An 18,323-nucleotide genomic window follows, 5' to 3' on the forward strand; every position below is an offset into this window, starting at 1 on the left:
TTGTTTGTTTGTGAGAGTTACCAACCTACTCTAATTCACATTTCCTTGACGGGCACTGCACTGTACCAGACTTACCAAAGATCCTATCGTTGGCACTTGCCCATTGTAAGTAAGAATTATTTTCTTGAATGCAGGTTAAGTGCCACAATCTTTACGCTCCGAGACACACTTAGTGCTGCGTGTCCTAGGTTACACAAGAGCTTAGATGCCCATAGATGTGGAAGGGCTACAAAACTATGCAGGGCCACGTTACAGGAGCATAAGTGCCATCCTGGGAATGTAGAGGCTTTAAGAAACAGTAATTTGGAGTCTACCAACATTCCACCTTCTGCTGATATGATGACACAGAGAGAGTTGCTGTCACAGCCCCCTCAAAGTTTTAATGAAACGTCAGTGCAACTCCACCACACCTAACACTAACACCGCTTCCTTCTGTTTTCAGTTCCCCCTCATATTCATGAGAACGAGGCCGCATCCCCTGGAAATTATGCCCGTGGCAGTCGACAGTCACTTCTCTGCACAGTGTACGGTGTCCCAGTGCCCAATGCCATCCAGTGGCAGTGGAGGCCTTGGACGCCTTGCAAAACGTTCTCCAACCAGAATCGGTGAGTATATCTTTGTTAAGTACTCTCTTCTTCTCGCTATTCAAAGCGGCACATTGGATTCAGGACCCCGTTTTATTCCAAGGAGATTTCACTACCACACATCTGTGCTGGGGTGTCACTTAAGTCAACAGGGTGTGGCCTGTCATTGGTGGTGCCTGACCAGTGATTTTAGCTCCTCAAGCCAGGCTACCTGGTATTGCAAAATCACTGACCTGCTCCATAGGACAATCACCTCTGGACACATATTTCTGCACTTCCTCTCTTTGCACCTGAGGTGCCTGTTTCATGCCCGACTCCAGATTGCTAGATATGATTGCCTTAACCACACAATCTCTTTGTTTGCCTTATGTCCTCCAGGACCAGGAAGCGGGCCATACGGAGGCACCAGAGAGACAGAAAACCAGAGTGCACGGACTGGAAGAATGTAACCCTGGACGATGCCGTCAACATTGAAACATGGACGGAGTTTGTGGAAGGGAGGAATAAGGTGAGGCAGTGCACCATAGAGGTGTGTGGGCCCTTGTGGAAAAACTATTGAGAACAAAAATTAGAAACAAAAGATTGCAGGGTTGCTCTTAAAGTTGCGGTAAATTTCTAACGTTTTATGGATCTACAAATATGGAGTGCATCTAGCAATTTATAACTCTTGCATATTCCCAGGAGTACTCCAGAAATGTATGCGTATTTTTTCATGCAAAAATTATTGTAACAGGTTTACATATTCACATGAGGATATGTGACACTAAAGAGCTCTTGAACTTACAGTTTTTTTTAATCTGTTTCTCTCATAGACCCCATCAATTCTGGCAGGTCACACAATGAAAGCACAGTTACTCATCAGTTATCGGGAGTAAATGTGAAAGCGTTTTTCAGGGTGGGAAACAATCTACAAACCTGAATAACAACACACTCACAAGTTTGTAACTGTTAATTAACTTTTTCTGGTGGACTTTCCTAAGGAATGCCCAGAAAACTGTCCTTGGTAGTAAATTTGCTAATAATGTATTTCCTTTACCCTGTTAATGTTTTTGTGGAAGGAAACCCCATTTGTACAGGTAGAATCCCACCATTTGGTCCTTGTAAATTACTTTTTTGTAAAAACGTTATTGAATCCGGTACATTGTGCGCAGTAGATTTTTTTGATAGCCCATGTTACTGACTCTGCACCAGCTGTACCGATCTTTAACAGGCACCAGCCTGTCAGTTAACCTCCCTAAATAACCACAGGCCACCTCTTATCTAACCTTACTTCAAGGTCATGGCCCTTTTAAATCCCCTACGGTTTACCTTTTTCTGCGCATCACAACACAAGAAATAGCCGATTACAATGACTCCATCTTATGCTTACATAACTGTTTCCCCCTTTCAATCTCTGGTAGGTTTCAGTGCAGCTGTCGGTGACTAACTTCCCGCAATCAAAGAGCACGAAAAGAAAAAAAAAACTCTAGATAAAGGCCGAAAACAAAGAAATGGCTACCAGTTTCCTGGAGTCACTTCCTGTTTTCATTCGAGCCCCCAAAGTCACTTCCTGTTTTCGCGCGCACACCTCCAAAATCCATTCTCGGGGGAAAAAAAAGCCGTGGACGTTTCATCCCAGTTGCCAAAGATGAGGGATCACTGACTTAATTGGGTTCTTTGCACGCATTTACATTCGCTTTCAGTACTCTATTATTGTGTTGCAGCATTTAGCGCTTACCACCCCTACTGTATTGTATTGTAACTGCATTTATATGAAGGCCACTGAAGCGCTTGCTTACATGCGTAGCATGCAATACCATGTAGGATGCGTGCGTGGTTGGAAGGATATTGTTTGTTTTGATCGTATGTGGGAAGTGTTTCTATGCGGTGTGTGATTGCCACAGAGGTGCGGTATTGTGTTCAGCACTTAGCAGTGTGGTGGATGAAGAGATTTGACAGACTTGTGCAGTTTATAGATTTTCTTGAACTAGCAGCTCCGAGTCTCTCTGCAGGTCCCTTTTTGGTAATACTTACCCTACTTTTAAGGCTAAAAAGCTCTCTTACCTCGAGGAAACTCATGTTTTCTTGCATACTTTATAAACCTATACCCTGTATCCTACTGATCCTGTTGAGGCTGTACAACATAGGGATTTCCCTGGGTTGTAACATGGTGGCATAAAACACAAATGAATATATTGGTCCAGTCAGAAATTGGCACTCCCCAGTTTCTGCTCTTGCAAAGGTGCAGATTTCCAACATACCAATGGGGAAAGAAACCCTTTCTCCTGCATCTCTATCATTTTTTATGGGTGTACCCATCAAACATAAGATCTACTCTGCTTTTAGCAGCAATACATTTCTGATATTTTAGGGGATTTAGGAATTTGTAACCACAAGCAAGTATGTACGTTTTTGGGTATTCACAAACTTTCAATGCATTCCCGCCCTGTAGTGAATACTAGCTGCCCACTGCCCCTCCTCGCAGACATACTTACACGAAGATCTTTGTGTGATTAAATCCTTTCAGAAATGCAAGAATAACTGTCCGGAAATAGCAAAAAAGGTGTTGTGAAAGTCAAACATAGACACGTGAAATATTTTGAGCAATTTGTAACTAATTACTCTCATCATTATCCATGGGTCTACGTCTACATACCACAGCATATTGCATGGGGAAATGGGTCAACCCACTTCCGAGGCTAGCTCTATTTTCATTGATTGATGACATTTTAATAGTGCACGTCTTATTATCAGTGCTTAATTTGTAAAAATAATAAGTGGCAGGGCTCTCGTCAGCAGGCCACTGCAGTTGGCCCCTGCCAGCACTGCCAGTGATAGTAACAACACAAGTACTAACCATCACACTCCTGCAAGTGTGACAATTCAGACTATTTCAGGCCCCCAAAGCTATAAGAATGACTTGGGTGGCAGGTAATAGTCATTTTTAATGAATATTGAATTATTAATTAACTGTTGCTGTGGTCATCTCTAACGTAGCCAGGCAGCGCCACCTGTGGCAGTCTGCTGGTGTTGGCAATTAAGTGCCAGTGCAGAGCACCAGAAACCACTGGCTCAAATTAAGCACGGGTTAATATCCACCTAAGAAGTAGTCTATTTCAGACGCCGGTTGGTAAACCATTTTCTGCTTTTATTTATGCTGTCATTCCATGCTTTAAACAAAATTATATTTGCCATGTGTTACTTTTTACTTTTTTTTTTTTGCAAGCATATGCATGCCACCTACATATAGCAGATTTTTTTACTTTTCTTTACCTTTATATTTTATTGTCTGTTGCATATGTTTGCAAAAATAAATAAATACAAATGTCAGATTAGCCATGGTCAGACCTACTGGCTTTGTGTCGCTTGTTTCTCACTTAGTCTCATTCTCTCTTTCATCTGCAGACTGTCAGCCGGCTAGTGATTCAAGAAGCCAATGCCTCCGTCATGTATAAGTGCTCAGCTTTCAACAAAGTTGGTCAAGATGAGCGTCTCATCTACTTCTACGTGACTAGTAAGAATTCGTACAGGGTTCTGCGGGATGGGCTGTTTGTGCCATATTGGGTTGTCACTGTCTTCTGAGAAACTTTATCGTAGTCATCTACTGCCTGACTGCATCACCTGATTTCTTCAAATTCCTGTCCCTCCTAGCTTTCCAAAGCTCTGCAAACAGTTCACAGCTCAGTTACATGTGTAGTCCTGTCAGAGTTTAGTATCCTTGGGATAGAATCGATGCTCAGAATGGTCCACCTCCTGATAACTCCAAAGTCTGAAGTGCTATAATACTACTATAATACTGTTGAAGGGATCAAGTGAGGGAAGGAAAGGAAGAAGACAGCAGAGAGGAATTACAAATATGACTCTACTATCGATGTGTTATTTGCTATCCCTCTATGTGTCTCAATATCTACCTGTAAACAATAATAAGAGATACCATAAGCGGGGAACCCTCAGAATCCTTTACAAAGGCATAGCCAACAATCCATGCTTACAAGGTGTTGCAACAGGAAAACATAAACAATATGCATCAGGAATCTCTTATAGACCAGGTAGCTCAGATACGTAGGAGGAAACGTTATGTACACACTTCACCTACACTCTTTGCTCTAATGCCTTGAATCCCAGGGGTGAATATACCAAAGAAGCAGGAACTCTATTCAACCCCGTGTTAAAAGGGAAAATAAAGTAGCGAAAATATGATCAATTATATGTTCATATTATATTTATAGCACATTCAATTCAGAAATGTTTGTTAGGCATTTACAGGAGCTGTGTCCTTCAGTCTTAAGTAGAATATGATCCCTTGCGACTGGTTTACAACCGGAGTACCCACCAAAAGACACTCTTATGATTAAATCACCAATGCAATGAGAGTCTGCTCCAGAGTGTTCCAGAGTCGTCTTCTCCACCTGTTTAGTACCCTGGAATTCCCATTGCATCAGCCACAAATGTGTGCTTCACTAACGGTGGAAAATAATGCCTTTGTATCACCACCACAGATTCCCACCGTATGAGGCACAAACGTGTGCCTCACCAACAGCGGAATCAAATACTTAGATATCCCCATATCGAAATGAGAGGATCCCACTCATCTCGTAACTGAGGAGAAATCCTTACTTTGCAAAGTTAATTCCGCGAGAAAAGCAAAGAAAATAGCTGGTGCACACAGCACCCTTACCAGACCATGTCCCAGTCCTCGGAATTCGCGTAACACAGCAGTTTCCCCCCAAAATCGGCCATGTCTGATGATACGGAGGTGTCTTTAAAGGCGGTTCCTCCTTCTCATGCATACGTGAGTTTGTTCAATCCCCCCCCATGCGTACATTCATGGGACTTGTAGTTCTAAAAGGTCCCGGTTCACCAAGTGTTTTTTATGTCATTTTACGACTCTAATATGCTCGTAAACGTATAGAAGCCAGAACTGGCAGTGTTCAGGTTTTGCTTTGTGCATTCTTTTGATGCATTGTGACAGGTCCATGCCTAGACAATCAGACTGGTGGTGATTCCTTCCAAAGTTACTCCTCGTCTGCTCCAGAGAGATCAATCTACAACCACAACTGTCCACACGTAGACAAAGTATGCAGACATTAGCAGAACTTGTGTATTGGGTCACCCGGGTATGGACTGTTGGTATGGGGTGGTGTTGGTTATACTAACACTCTGGAGAGGTATGGCAGCAGCCACTGGCAACTGCAGTCAGCGACCGTTCATGTATAAATGATGTAAGGATGTATGCTGAAATGCAGATTTTGCTTTGTGTGCTGTATCTGTACAAAGACTGCAAAGTTTGGGAGAGTATGTGCCATAATGACACTAACTCTATTCTGGCAACTTTCAATGAACACAAATGGCAGCCAACAATTGTCAGAACACAACATCATAGATGTTGATTCACCAAAATGTTTGAAGTAGTGGAAGTGACATCATACATCTCAGGAAGTCACATCACATACTTGGACCTGGAGACAGTGATGTAAGAGGTCACATGACTGTTGGCACTTGATAACATCATAGGAAGTGATATCACTGAAGATGAAAAAGAAACATTGCAAAATAGGTTCAAGATTACCAAAATGTTGTGAAAAGTAATATAATTAAATTTGAGTTATCATGGATACCCAACTTGCAGTGAATGCCAAGCCACTTGGATTCCAACAACCTCACCCTCAAGGAATGCATTGCCAAAAAACAAAGATGACTGGTACCACCTCTTGCTTCTATAGAAATTGAAGCTGTTTCTTTCAGAAAGCAACTTCAGAATTGCTGTTCAAGCCCTTTGTACTCTTGCATCTAGATGTTGGTAACACCCTGCTCCATGGCCCTGAAGACTACACCATGGCCCCCATTAAGGGCATCCTACATGACTTAGCATGCCTCATCTCGGGATTAGAGAAAACAGATCACATGACCCACATCCTCATGGAACTCCACTGGCGCCCATTGCCGGCCCACATCAGCTTCTAAACTATCATCATTTACAAATCCATCTCAACCAACATACCCACTTATCTTGGCCACAAGTTCATTGTCTCTAGTGGTTATTACCATTCACGTAGCAAGGACAATATCAGACTGCTGACTAAGAAGTGTAAGAAAATACAAAATCTTGGCATGGCGGGATACTAAAAACAGGCCAATCTGGGGCCCATTTATGTCCTGGCCATGTGGGAGTAGAGGCTTCTCAACCCAACAGAGTGGGTCATGAAGAACAGCCAGTATGGGATTCTATCAACAAACGACTAATTGTCTTTTCCTCTTACTTATTAATAATTACACCAGTTGATGGTTGATTGCCTGGGAGGTTAACATGGTCCCAATTAATTCTTAGACACCTGTTTCATAGGGTCCATCAGGCAGAAATATGTTGGCCACTTTCATGGGTTTAATTAGTCCACATTTGTGTTTTTACCCTTTACCCACTAGGGGCGAGAATAAATCATCAATTGGGAGATGGTTTTATTCTTTCTATACCTCTGCATTCTTTTGCACACATAATACCCCTATTACCTGTAGGACCCCCTTCTGCTATACACCCAAAGAGCTCCCCTCAGCCAATGGTACTAGCCCACACCTCTGTTTTCCACAAATAGAAGTGTGAGGAGTGGCCCTATGATAAAGCATGCCACCCATGGGTGGCTGAGGGCCTATGTTTTTTAGAGTAGAGGACTTGCTACCTATAGGTATACAGTGCCACCCCCTGTTGTATCCTTTTCCATATATCTCCTCTTTTTCTCCCCACCTACTCATGGGTTTCTCTTACCATAAGTTTTAAAACAAGTCTGTGTTGTGGTGGGTGCATGTACCGTGTTCTGTTCAAAGAGTGCGGTTGGGCTAGCATGAGTAGCTTTGCAAGAAAAAATACTGTTATCAAAGACAAATAGATCACACAGGTGTAACTTAAATTAAGCGATGATTTTAAATGTGAGAGGGTGTAGACTGCAATACCAGCAATCCAATAGCAACTCCTGGTTAGAACAAACAGTGACTAATCAAACATATCATCATTGTTTGCCCTTTCTTCAACTGTGGTGTGGTCAAGCTAAGGACACCAGCATGCAGAACCAACCTGCCTAGCAGCATTTCCTTTAGAAGTGTAGCTGTTCCATCACTCCCCATGTCACTCATCTCTTGGTTGGTGTCAATGAGTGTCTAGGAAGGCTAGCATTCAAGGTGCCCCAAGAATGGAGTTTGGCCCAAGAGTTACATGAAGATTGAGCGAGAGCACTGGACACTAGGCACCAGTCCCATAATGAAGGGGGGAGGTCATCCACCAGTGAAGGTGGCATAATAGAGATAAAGGTTCCCAGCAATCAGCTCTGGAGTGAAGTGTCTAAATAGAATAAAGGCAACAAAATAGGAAGTGCAGGAATCATTTAGGCAACAGAAGATGAGATAGGTATACCTCTGGGTCTGTCGTCAGGAAAACTGTGAAGCTGTGGCACAGTGGGACTAGTAACCCATCGCAGTAATAGCCAAACCAGAAGAAACCAGGATTCAAGAGTGAAAAGGGTGGTGAGGTGACAGGCATTGCCTGGCACAGTGAGGAGGTTGTAGTGGTATGGCACACAAGGAAAAGAGGAAGATGGCAACTAAAGATAGGTCCCAAAACCTATTTGTCCACCAGTACAATGCCTCTAACTAACACTTATCATAGTAATCCAATCTGTAGATCAATGCATATATCACTGATGGACCCAAACAATGCGGTCCTACTCCTTGACCTCTACAAGGACCAGCATCTGTATATCCCAATGATGGTACCTACCATAGAGCAATGAGCAACCAATTTCATACAATAGGAATAGCGATTACCTAATTGCGATTTGCAGAGCAGCCAAAAACTAACATTTATTTAAAATTTGTGAGTTTTGAAAAACTCTGATTGTTGATCAACTCTTCCCTATCGCACAAAGCACAGGGCAATGATTAACACTTTTTGAGAACCGATGTCTCTTTGATGAACTGATAAAGAAAATCCTTCCTTATATGGGAGAAAGTTCAAAGTACTTGCCTTTGCCATGATGGAAACGAGGTGCAAGGGAAAATATCAATGGTGAAAGGTTTGCTGAAGAGCCAGACCCTCTCTGAAGCAGGGAAGGCAGTCGCCTTCTCTGTGCCCAGTTCTGATCCAATGAACTGTAGTCTCTGTGACAGGGGCAGAAAAGGTAGGGAGAACTCGAACAGAAGATTCTGGCTTGGTGTAGGGAGTCCAGTGCTGCCTCGATGAAGGCGGCTGTCACTAATTTATCATCTAAGTCAGGGCAAACATGTGCAAGTAAGGAATGCATCCACCAAAGCATTTACCTTGGTGCAAACTCTAGAAGCCAAGCTTAATCTGAAGGGAGCACATTGTAGTTGTAGTTGACAACCCTCTCTAAAAACCTAAGAGACAGAAGCCTCAGCAGGATATAAAAGTAAACATCATATGGCCATCATAGATCATCTGCGGACATGGGACACTATTCCAGCACTCCTATCTCACTTTAAATGAGTTAACATCCTTCAATCCTAATAAGAACCTCATGTCTTCCAAGTTCCCATGTAAGAATTTGGCCTCAGAAAGATTCTCTGTCAGCCTGCCCCCTTGTCTAGATATTTTTCTGAGGGTGTATTGAGGAAGCTGGTGGTATGAGTTGTGTGTAAGTCGGGGACAACTAGAGTTATCATGAGCACCGTATGCATAACAGTAGTTGAAAGATCCTGAGGGATGTTACCAGTGTATCTGACAATAGTCCAGTGATTGTTCTGAATCCTGGTCCCTCCCAGGGAACGTTGGGTCTGTGATCTGAGACAAGATGTCAGCTGACCAGTCATCTCAAGAAACAGAAGAGAAAGTCTCTTTGGGACCAGATGCCACTATGGGCGTCGAAGGACAAGTAGGTCATGATGCAGCATCCTGCCAACTGCAGAGGGTTTGGTACATCCATATGATGAGCAGTGCTCTGTTAGCCAGCAGGCAGAAGACCACTCAAGGATTTCTGACTTCATTGTTGGCACCTCAGGGTGCTGACCTGTACATGGAGGATTCTGACCAAAGATCTTTACACAAGAGATTCCTAACAGTGACTCCCTCTCATGATTCAGAACAAAGTTTTCTTCTAAGCTTCCCCTCATCTTTGGATGTATTATCCAGCTGACCTCCTCTAATTCATAGTTTTTCTAGGCAGTGTCTCGCTCTTGCTGATGAATTTAGTGGGACCACTGTGTTTTGAGATAACCTACCTGGTCTTTGCCTCCTCAACCAAGTTCTAAAGTTTTCAGAGGTCCAGATTACTGGCACCACTGCACAGGTTATGGTCCGCCCTCCACAGGGTACATTTTCTGGATCCTTATTCAACAGATCATTCAACTCTTTCTGGCCTGCTCCCCCATATATCTAACACATTTCCACCTGTCTCTGTAATGGCTCTAAGACTCTTGCAGGTGAGTGGCAGCCTGGCAGTTCAGACTAGACCGTGTCTTATTTGCATATGGCTGGCTCCTGAACTTGCTACAAAACGATGGAACTGAATCCAGATCAGAACAATAACCAGCATCTGGCATTAATTTAACTATTCCATCGCTCATTTTGCTTGCTAGCTCCAGGCAGGACCAAAGGCACCTTTAGCTCCAGTAACAATGAAGGTTTTGCAGTGGATTGACTTCCTCCATGTCATTTCAAGCAACAAGTTTCAGACACTGAAGGGTCCAGGGAGATTTTCCGATTTTGGGAAGGCACCTATAGGAATGGGCTTAGCAGGATGCTCAGAGCCACAATAGTATCAGCTCGGCCCTTGTTAGGATTCAAATTGATTAAGGAGAGCAGACACTCATGTGGTACAGTTAGGAGAACAAGGTTTACTGAGTACCAAGACTGCTAGACTAAGTGATGCACTGTGGGCCCAGGCATTGCCAGTCGCTGCCTACATGTGGCTGTGGATGGTTGTGAGACAATGTAGGGATCTGTCCAACGGCAGAGGAGTGCTTTCAAAATGAATTGGCACTCACCTGAGACATATGGGTCTTTGATACTTCCTAGCTGTGAACGCCTGATGTTCTCCGAAAGTTCGAGTTTAAAAGTAGAAGACCACCGGCAAGTCTAATTCAAGCAAAATCATGTAGAAGAGAGTCACACTCAGGGCATCTGCAGCCATTGAAGGTAGCTGCCTCATGCTGCTACCGCAAGAGGTGTCAGGAGGATGCGAGATTGCAACAAAAACTCTCAAAATTGACTTTGTTCATGGAAAAGCAGAATCCTCCGAATGATAAACTTTAATTTTGTCTAGGAATCAGAAAATCCTAGGAGTAGAACTGGTCACATAGCGCCCATTCAGATCTTGGTGGCTTGGCACCAATACATTGCACATATAAAACTTGAAAGTCAACTTTGAAAAAGTGATGCCAATGGAATGATTGAATCTGGTCAACAGCAGAGGTAGAGGCAGTAGGAGGAAACTGAACAGGGCCAAAAAAGCTAGTAGACCTGTGTAGCTACATCTGATCACAAGAAGTAGAAAAGAAAAAGCTAAGGTGTGTGATCAGGTAGGTAAGTATGGCAGGAGAGTCTGTGGCTTAGAAAAGTAAACTCTTACTTTGTGAACTAATTTTCATTGATTTGCATTGTGATTCCGGAAATGCCAGTAAGCTAAGGCGCTGTATCATATTTTCACACATTTGGATTGTCCAATAAAAGGAATTCTTCCCCAGAGCATCCACAATGCAGTAAAATCAAAAGCAGCATTGCACCAAAACAGAAATCTCACTCGGTTATCTTATGGTCATTTGTGCAGCTCTAACCCCTCACAAGAGTAATCAAACGCCAGGCGAGCTTTGGGGTAGGTAGGTCCTGAATTAAAGCACTCTCTCTCACTTCCCTCCTGCAGCCATCCCGGATGGGTTCCGCATCGAGCTGCAGCCCTCCGAGGAGCCCGTCGAGAGCCAGAACGTCAGCCTTAGCTGCAAGGCCGACAACTACACCTATGAGAACCTGCAGTGGTACCGCCTGGACCTGCAGACCTTGCATGACGCGGAGGGCAACCCCCTGGTCCTGGACTGCAAAAACGTGCACTTGCATGCCACCCGACTGCAGGGCGAGCTGCACTTTGACAGTGAGTCCAACAATGCTGCACTTGTCCTGAACATCCCTGCCATCACCATGAAGGAGGAGGGACAGTATGTGTGCGAGATGCAGAACAGGAAGACGCGGGAAAAGCACTGCCATATGAAGTACATTGCTGTGGCGGGTAAGGAGCACCTGGGAAAGGGTGGGCGGGAGGTAAGGAAGTGTTGCTGTTTTGCTCTCTGTACGGATCCCCAGGGGGTAGAATCATTCACAGGGCACTTTCTTCATGTTAGTGCCTCTGCAATGCAACGAGGCCTGGGCTCCTCTCCCGCAGCCTCATGGCCGTTCGTAGGGGCATATTAGCAAGGGCTGGCGATATAATTATCGGCGCTTTAGCGTCCGTTTTTGGGCGAAAAGCGGCGATAATTATATCGCAATATCATCAAGGACACGCTAGCGCGTGTTCCCTTGATGTAGAGCCCGTTTTTTCACAGCCTCGCCTCGCATTGCTAATGAGATGCAAAAGAGGCGTGGCTGTGAAAACAACACATGTTAATATCGTGAAGGCAGCTTTGCGATATTAACAAGGAGGTGCAGCGATAAAAAAAATCGCGCTACCTCAGCCTTAACTCAGGAATTTAACACCTGTTAAATTCCTGACTAAGGCATACTTTTAATGGGATATGGATTATGCTGATAGGACCACAGGGTCCTATCAGCAATGTTATCGCTGTTTTCAATGGAACATCGCTGGAAAACCAGCAATGTTCCATTGAAAACACCGCTATCGCTGAAATATTATCGCCATAGCGCTATTCGTTGTAAATATAGCGCTATCATGTCGATAATATTCAGCGATAGCTGGCGATAATTTTTCTATCGCTATGAACGGCCAGCGATAATTATCGCTGGCCGTTGATAATATGCCCGAGTCTCTTATTTCCTCGCAGGGCAGAATCCAGCCGTAGCTCTGAAAGTGTTCCAAATAAATAACTAACCCTAATCCTCAACCCTAACCCTACATCCTGCCCTCTACCCGTAAATCTAACCACAAACCTAACTCTGACTCATCCGTATATCTAAACCTTAACCTAACCTTAATCATATTTCAATGCCTTACATTTTCTGTGGGCTGCTACATGTTATTGTTGCCGGAAAATAGGGTCTCTGCTTTAAATATGGTACTTTGAAAAATACTTGGTTGTGCTACAGATTGGTATACTCCACCTAAAGTCTTTCAGGGTATAATTAGGCCCATCGACTTTCCGCGATATCTGAAATGAGTGAATGGTTCATGTAAGAAATCTTATGTCTTCTCATGGCCCTGCTTGGTCCCATGATGTTGTTTTCTCTTAGCCCAAGAGGCTCCCCACCTGCTGCAGAACCTGAGCAATAAGCTGGTGAACGTCAGCGACTCGATGGTGATGCGGTGCGATGCTGACGGCAAGCCCAGTCCACGCATCCTGTGGTATAAGGACAATAACGTTCTACAAGAGGTCTCAGGTACGTCAGCAGCTCCAGGTGTATGATGGGACACGGGGTGATACAGTAATCATGGCGACTGGACTCTGGAGCCGCAGCTTTAAGCAGGCACATGATCAGACTTGTTCTGGAAGCAAAAAAACAAAAGGCTAGAGTGGCTTTGAAGCAGGTGGGGAGGACTCGTCTGTCAGCTGTTTCTTAACGCCTTTGTGCGACAGCCATTGTCTGTCTGGGGTGAGAGTGCTTGGTTAATGTAAGGAGACTGGTTGCTCTCTGGGAGGCTCTGGCCTTGCTGTGTCGCTCATGACAGAAAAGACATGTGAGAGGTGTGAAAGGAACTAATCAGATGGAGGCCACAGCCACAATAAACAGAATCTTCCTCTCGCAGTGAAAATTTCTTTGACACGTTCTTCTCAAACATTTACAAACTCAATGCCTGACCTGGATAGAACAGACGCACAGAATTAACCCTTCTACTTATCTCAGGGATTGTCTTGGGGGAACTCAACCACACGCTGAGCATCCAGCGGGTCCGCGAGGAAGATGCTGGGATGTATGTGTGCACAGCCTGCAACGAGCGCGGCTGCGTCAACTCGTCCGCTAGCGTGTCTGTGGAAGGTAAGGTCCAAGATTAAGTCACACCAGAAGCTTTCCACATTGCCGCCTCCTTTATGCAGTGTCAAACATCTAATGTTCACTGTGGGCTGAGAGACTGTTTCATCACTCACAGGGTCCGATGACAGAACAAATGTCGAGATCGTCATCCTCATCGGTACAGGGGTCATTGCGGTCTTCTTCTGGATTCTCCTCATCCTCATCTTCTGCAACATCAAAAGGGCAAGTTACTCTTGTGAGAGGCCTCCAGGGATGGGTATGGGGGTATAGTAAAGTGAGTTATATGCCAGGCTGCCCTAATGTGTCCTGCATCTGCAGTCGTGGAAGCCGGCCTGGCACACAGGTGGTGCTGAGCTGATTTTGTGAGAAAGGGGAGGCTAACTAGGCATTGTTTACAATATTAACTCTTTTGCCATTCCTCTTCATATTTCCTGCAGCCTAGCCATGCTGACATCAAGACTGGTTACCTGTCAATCATAATGGATCCTGGTGAAGTGCCCCTGGAGGAGCAATGCGAGTACCTCCCCTACGACTCTAGCAAGTGGGAGTTTCCCCGAGAAAGACTCAAGCTCGGTATGCTATCAGTGTGGGCACAAACTTGTATTATATTGTCCATATACCCGCAACATCGTCACAGTGTCTGTTCCTGTGTACCCTGAGTCTCTCACACTTTCTATCCATGTACCGTAAACTTCTCACACTCATCCGCCATGTGCCTATAAAGCGTCACGACGTGTTTGCTCACACGCCCTTACTTCTAACTATATATGCCCAAAGCTCTGTGTGCCACTAGCTCCTCACATTGTGTGTTTGTTTTGTTTGTTTAGGTGCTTTATAGTACTGACATGCCACCTTTAGTCCTCCGAGGTATCTACGCACAAAGCATCTTGCATACAGGGGTACACAGGGGGAGCAGGAGGTGCTTCTCAGAGCCTGGTTGGCTCTGAATTATCCAGTATTAGGGTATCTTTCATAGATTCACATGCCTGAATCATTCCCCGTCGTCGGGATGGGAGTCCCCGGTAAATAACAAAGCAATGTCTTAGTAGACATAGGCCTTATCTTAGTAACATATCTACGTCCTTATGTAAAAAAGGACCAAAGTTTGGCAAGTAGCTAATCAGCTAGCACCACCCCCTAGAACCTTCCTGGAAGGAGCTCTAGTCCCTCAGATTTCCTACCGCACGTCGTGCTAAGGGAGTCTCCACTGAGCTCTGCTCATTTCTTCTGGATTTCCAGTGTTTCTTGCTTCAAGTTTGCATTTTCTGTGAGGATTACTTGGCTTCGTCATGGCTGATACCCCGAAGAAGGGCCTGTTCAGGTCCTGTGCTTCCTGTGGGAAAAAGAGGCTTCACGTGGACGACCAACATAAGGACTGTCTTTACTGTCTTTATCATAGCCACACTTCGAAGGATTGCAAGGTACCTTTTCCTCTAAGACACTTAAAGACTGCGTCTTTTAATTTGGCTGCAAAGACTTAAGGACAAGGATACTATTGTGTCCTCTGAGGAAAGTGAGGGTTCTTCCATCTCCTCTCACTCCTCACAAAAGAGACCAAGGGTGGCATCTCCGGGCCCTTCGTCGCAGCCACCTCAAAAGAAGACGCACAAAAAGTCTTCAGAGGGCCTGGCCAAGCCTCTGCCAGGGACTGCTTCTCCTCAGGATGTTCCACATGCCTTTAAGAAGCCTGTTTCCACCCTGTCGACGACGACGACCTTGTCGACGGTGGCCTCATCGACGAGGAGATCTCCATCGACGGCAGTCCAGGTTACCTCGTCGACGGCGACAATATCTACTTTTGTCGCATCCCAGTCGCATCCCAGTCCTTGAGTACATCGACGACGACCACTCCATCGTCGACGGCTGGTAAATCTATCTCGTCGACGACACCATCGACGAAAGCTCCCTCGTCAACGTCGACATCATCGTCGTCGAGGACACCGCCGACGAAGCCTTCGTCGTCGACAACATCGTCGACAAAGCGATCATCATCGTTGACGATGACACCGTCAACGATGACCTCGTCGACGACGCCTCCAATGTCAATAATGCCTATCCACACTACACCGTCTACGACCCTACCGTCGACGGGCCCGTTGACGGATATGGACTCTGATGTCCAAAGTACTTATGTGCACCTCAAGATCACCAAACGTGCACTGGAACCGGCCCTGCCTTCACCTCATAGGGTCCCAACCTTGCCTCCGGCTCAACTTTTTGAGGAGGAAGACTCGGATGACGGCAGTATGTTCCCTGCTGCGACAAGTCCTTCGCAACTACATGTAAAATATCAGGATATCACTGACTATGAGGATATTGAACAGGACTATCAGGAGGTTTCTCCTCAGGAATATACGGCAATGACTTTCAACTACCGCCGGTCTCCCCACTCCTCTCTACCCTCCAAGAATGGAGGAAAAATTTCCCACTTTCTTACAGATTGGCAAAAAATAACTACGGACCGTTGGGTTCTACAATTAGTTCAATTCGGCCATTCTCTAGAATTCATCCAGATCCCGCCTCAAACCCCTCCCCGCCCAATGCTTCACAAAAATTTGCGTGCTTCACTCTGGGAAGGGGCGCTTATGCTCCAAAAGGGAGCTATACAGAGAGTTCCCCCAAGTCAAAGGGTAAAGGGGTTTTACTCTTGTTTCTTCCTCATCCGAAAGAAGGAGAAAAAATGGAGACCGATATTGGACTTGAGGAATATGAACAAGTTTCTGAAAAAGCAGTCGTTCCGTATGGTCACCATTCAGGAGGTTTTACATCTTCTCAATGCGGACGACTACATGGTGTCGTTAGACCTGCAAGACACCTATTTTCATATACCAATACACCGCAACCACAAAAAAGCTCTACGATTCATGATGGCGGGCAGGCATTACCAGTTTCGGGTTCTGCCGTTTGGACTCAAATTGGCGCCCTGCATTTTTACCAAATGTCTAGCTCCAGTGGCCGCATATCTACGCCAACATCACGATCAAGTCTTCCCATATCTGGACGACTGGCTCGTCAAGTCACCATCTCTAGAAGGCGCGGCCAGGTCCTCCAGCGCCTGTCTGAGGCTTTTCCAGTGTCTAGGGCTGACTCTCAATCGGGACAAGTCCGTCCTTCAGCCATCTCAGCGCATGAATTTTCTGGTCGCTATACTCAACACCATACAGAGGAAGGCATTTCTATCACAGGAAAGCAAAGACAAACAGTCGTTGGCGCTCTGTATAAGGTCCAGGAAGACGCTGTTGGTGCGTCTCTTCAAATCCCTACTCGGGATGATGTCTTCTTGCATCCTGTTAGTTCCGCATTGTCGTCTTCACATGCGACCTCTTCAAGAAGAACTGTCGGATCAATGGGTCCAGTGTACAGGATCCTTCGACGACGACGTCCAGGTGACCCCTGCGATCAAAAAGGCTCTACGGTGGTGGATTTGCCCCCAGAACCTTTCTCAAGGCTTGCCTTTCTTGCTTCCTGCTGCTCCGCATATCATTACCACGGATGCCTCATTAGAGGGCTAGGGGGCTTTTCTTCAAAGAACTGCAGATAAGCGGAAAGTGGTCCCCTTCCGAGAAGGCACTTCATATAAATCTTCTAGAGCTGCGCGCAGTATATCTAGCTCTGGTGGCTTTCCTTCCACGAATCAAAAACTCCCTAGTGCTTGTCCGAACCGACAATACCACGACAATGCACTATCTGAACAAACAGGGGGGCACTCGTTCGAAAACACTCTCTCACGAGTCGCAAAAAATTGGAACTGGCTGCTCAGTCACAACATCTCTCTTCGAGCAGAGTATGTTCCAGGCGCCCACAACGTGTTGTCAGATTCTCTGAGCATAAGACAAGCGACATGCCACGAGTGGGAGCTGGATCAACTGGTCCTCAGCAACATATTTGCTCGATGGAGCACCCCTCTTCTGGACTTCTTCGCCACCCAGCAGAACGCCAAATGCCAACACTTTGCAAGCTGGCATCCCCAACAAGGGTCTCTGGGGAATGCATTTTCGATCGCATGGTGCAACGTCTTTGCGTACGCCTTTCCGCCATTTCCCCTGATTCCCAGGGTGCTCCGGAAGTTGAAAGCGGAACCCTGCACACTCATATTGATAGCTCCAGCTTGGCCACGCCAACAGTGGTTCACGGAGCTTCACCTCCTCTCCCTGGAACCGCCAATCAAGTTGAAGCCGTTTCCATCTCTTCTAACGCTCAACAATCAGCAAGTTCAGCATCCGGATCCGGCATCACTCAAGTTATCAGCGTGGCTCCTGAGTTCAGAGCGTTTCAGGGTTTAGACATTCCTCCTGAGTGCAGACAAGTTCTAGCTCGAGCACGAGCAGATAGTACCAACAGAACTTATTCATTTAAATGGAAGAGGTTTTGTATCTGGTGCAAAGCAAACAAGGTACACCCTCTCTCTTCCACTCCTGAACAAATCTTGCCGTACCTCCTACATCTGGCAAAATCTGGTCTTGCTCATGCCTCCATTAGAGTCCACCTAGCAGCAATATCGCGCTTCAGGAGATCATCTACAGGTCCATCTTTGTGGTCTCATAGGCTTATCAAGCAATTCCTTAAAGGACTGTTTAGAACATTCCCTCCAGTAAGACCTGTACCACCGGCTTGGCATCTCA

At 45.5% G+C, this 18,323-nt stretch overlaps 1 protein-coding gene across 3 annotated transcripts in view; it reads left to right on the forward strand.

Annotated features, from left to right (window-relative positions):
• The window catches only part of FLT4 (fms related receptor tyrosine kinase 4), a 486,636-nt gene that overhangs the window by 364,320 nt on the left and 103,993 nt on the right, over window positions 1-18,323 (forward strand). For all 3 annotated transcript variants that reach the window (XM_085617743.1, XM_085617741.1, XM_085617742.1), the window contains 8 exons: window positions 443-605; window positions 963-1,092; window positions 3,969-4,077; window positions 11,426-11,785; window positions 12,961-13,107; window positions 13,573-13,704; window positions 13,817-13,923; window positions 14,139-14,274. In XM_085617743.1, coding sequence (XP_085473869.1) covers window positions 443-605; window positions 963-1,092; window positions 3,969-4,077; window positions 11,426-11,785; window positions 12,961-13,107; window positions 13,573-13,704; window positions 13,817-13,923; window positions 14,139-14,274 — 1,284 coding nt within the window. The remainder of the gene's footprint in view (window positions 1-442; window positions 606-962; window positions 1,093-3,968; window positions 4,078-11,425; window positions 11,786-12,960; window positions 13,108-13,572; window positions 13,705-13,816; window positions 13,924-14,138; window positions 14,275-18,323) is intronic.

The sequence above is a fragment of the Triturus cristatus genome, chromosome 7, assembly GCF_964204655.1.
Source record: "Triturus cristatus chromosome 7, aTriCri1.1, whole genome shotgun sequence".
Classification (NCBI taxonomy): Eukaryota; Metazoa; Chordata; class Amphibia; order Caudata; family Salamandridae; genus Triturus; species Triturus cristatus.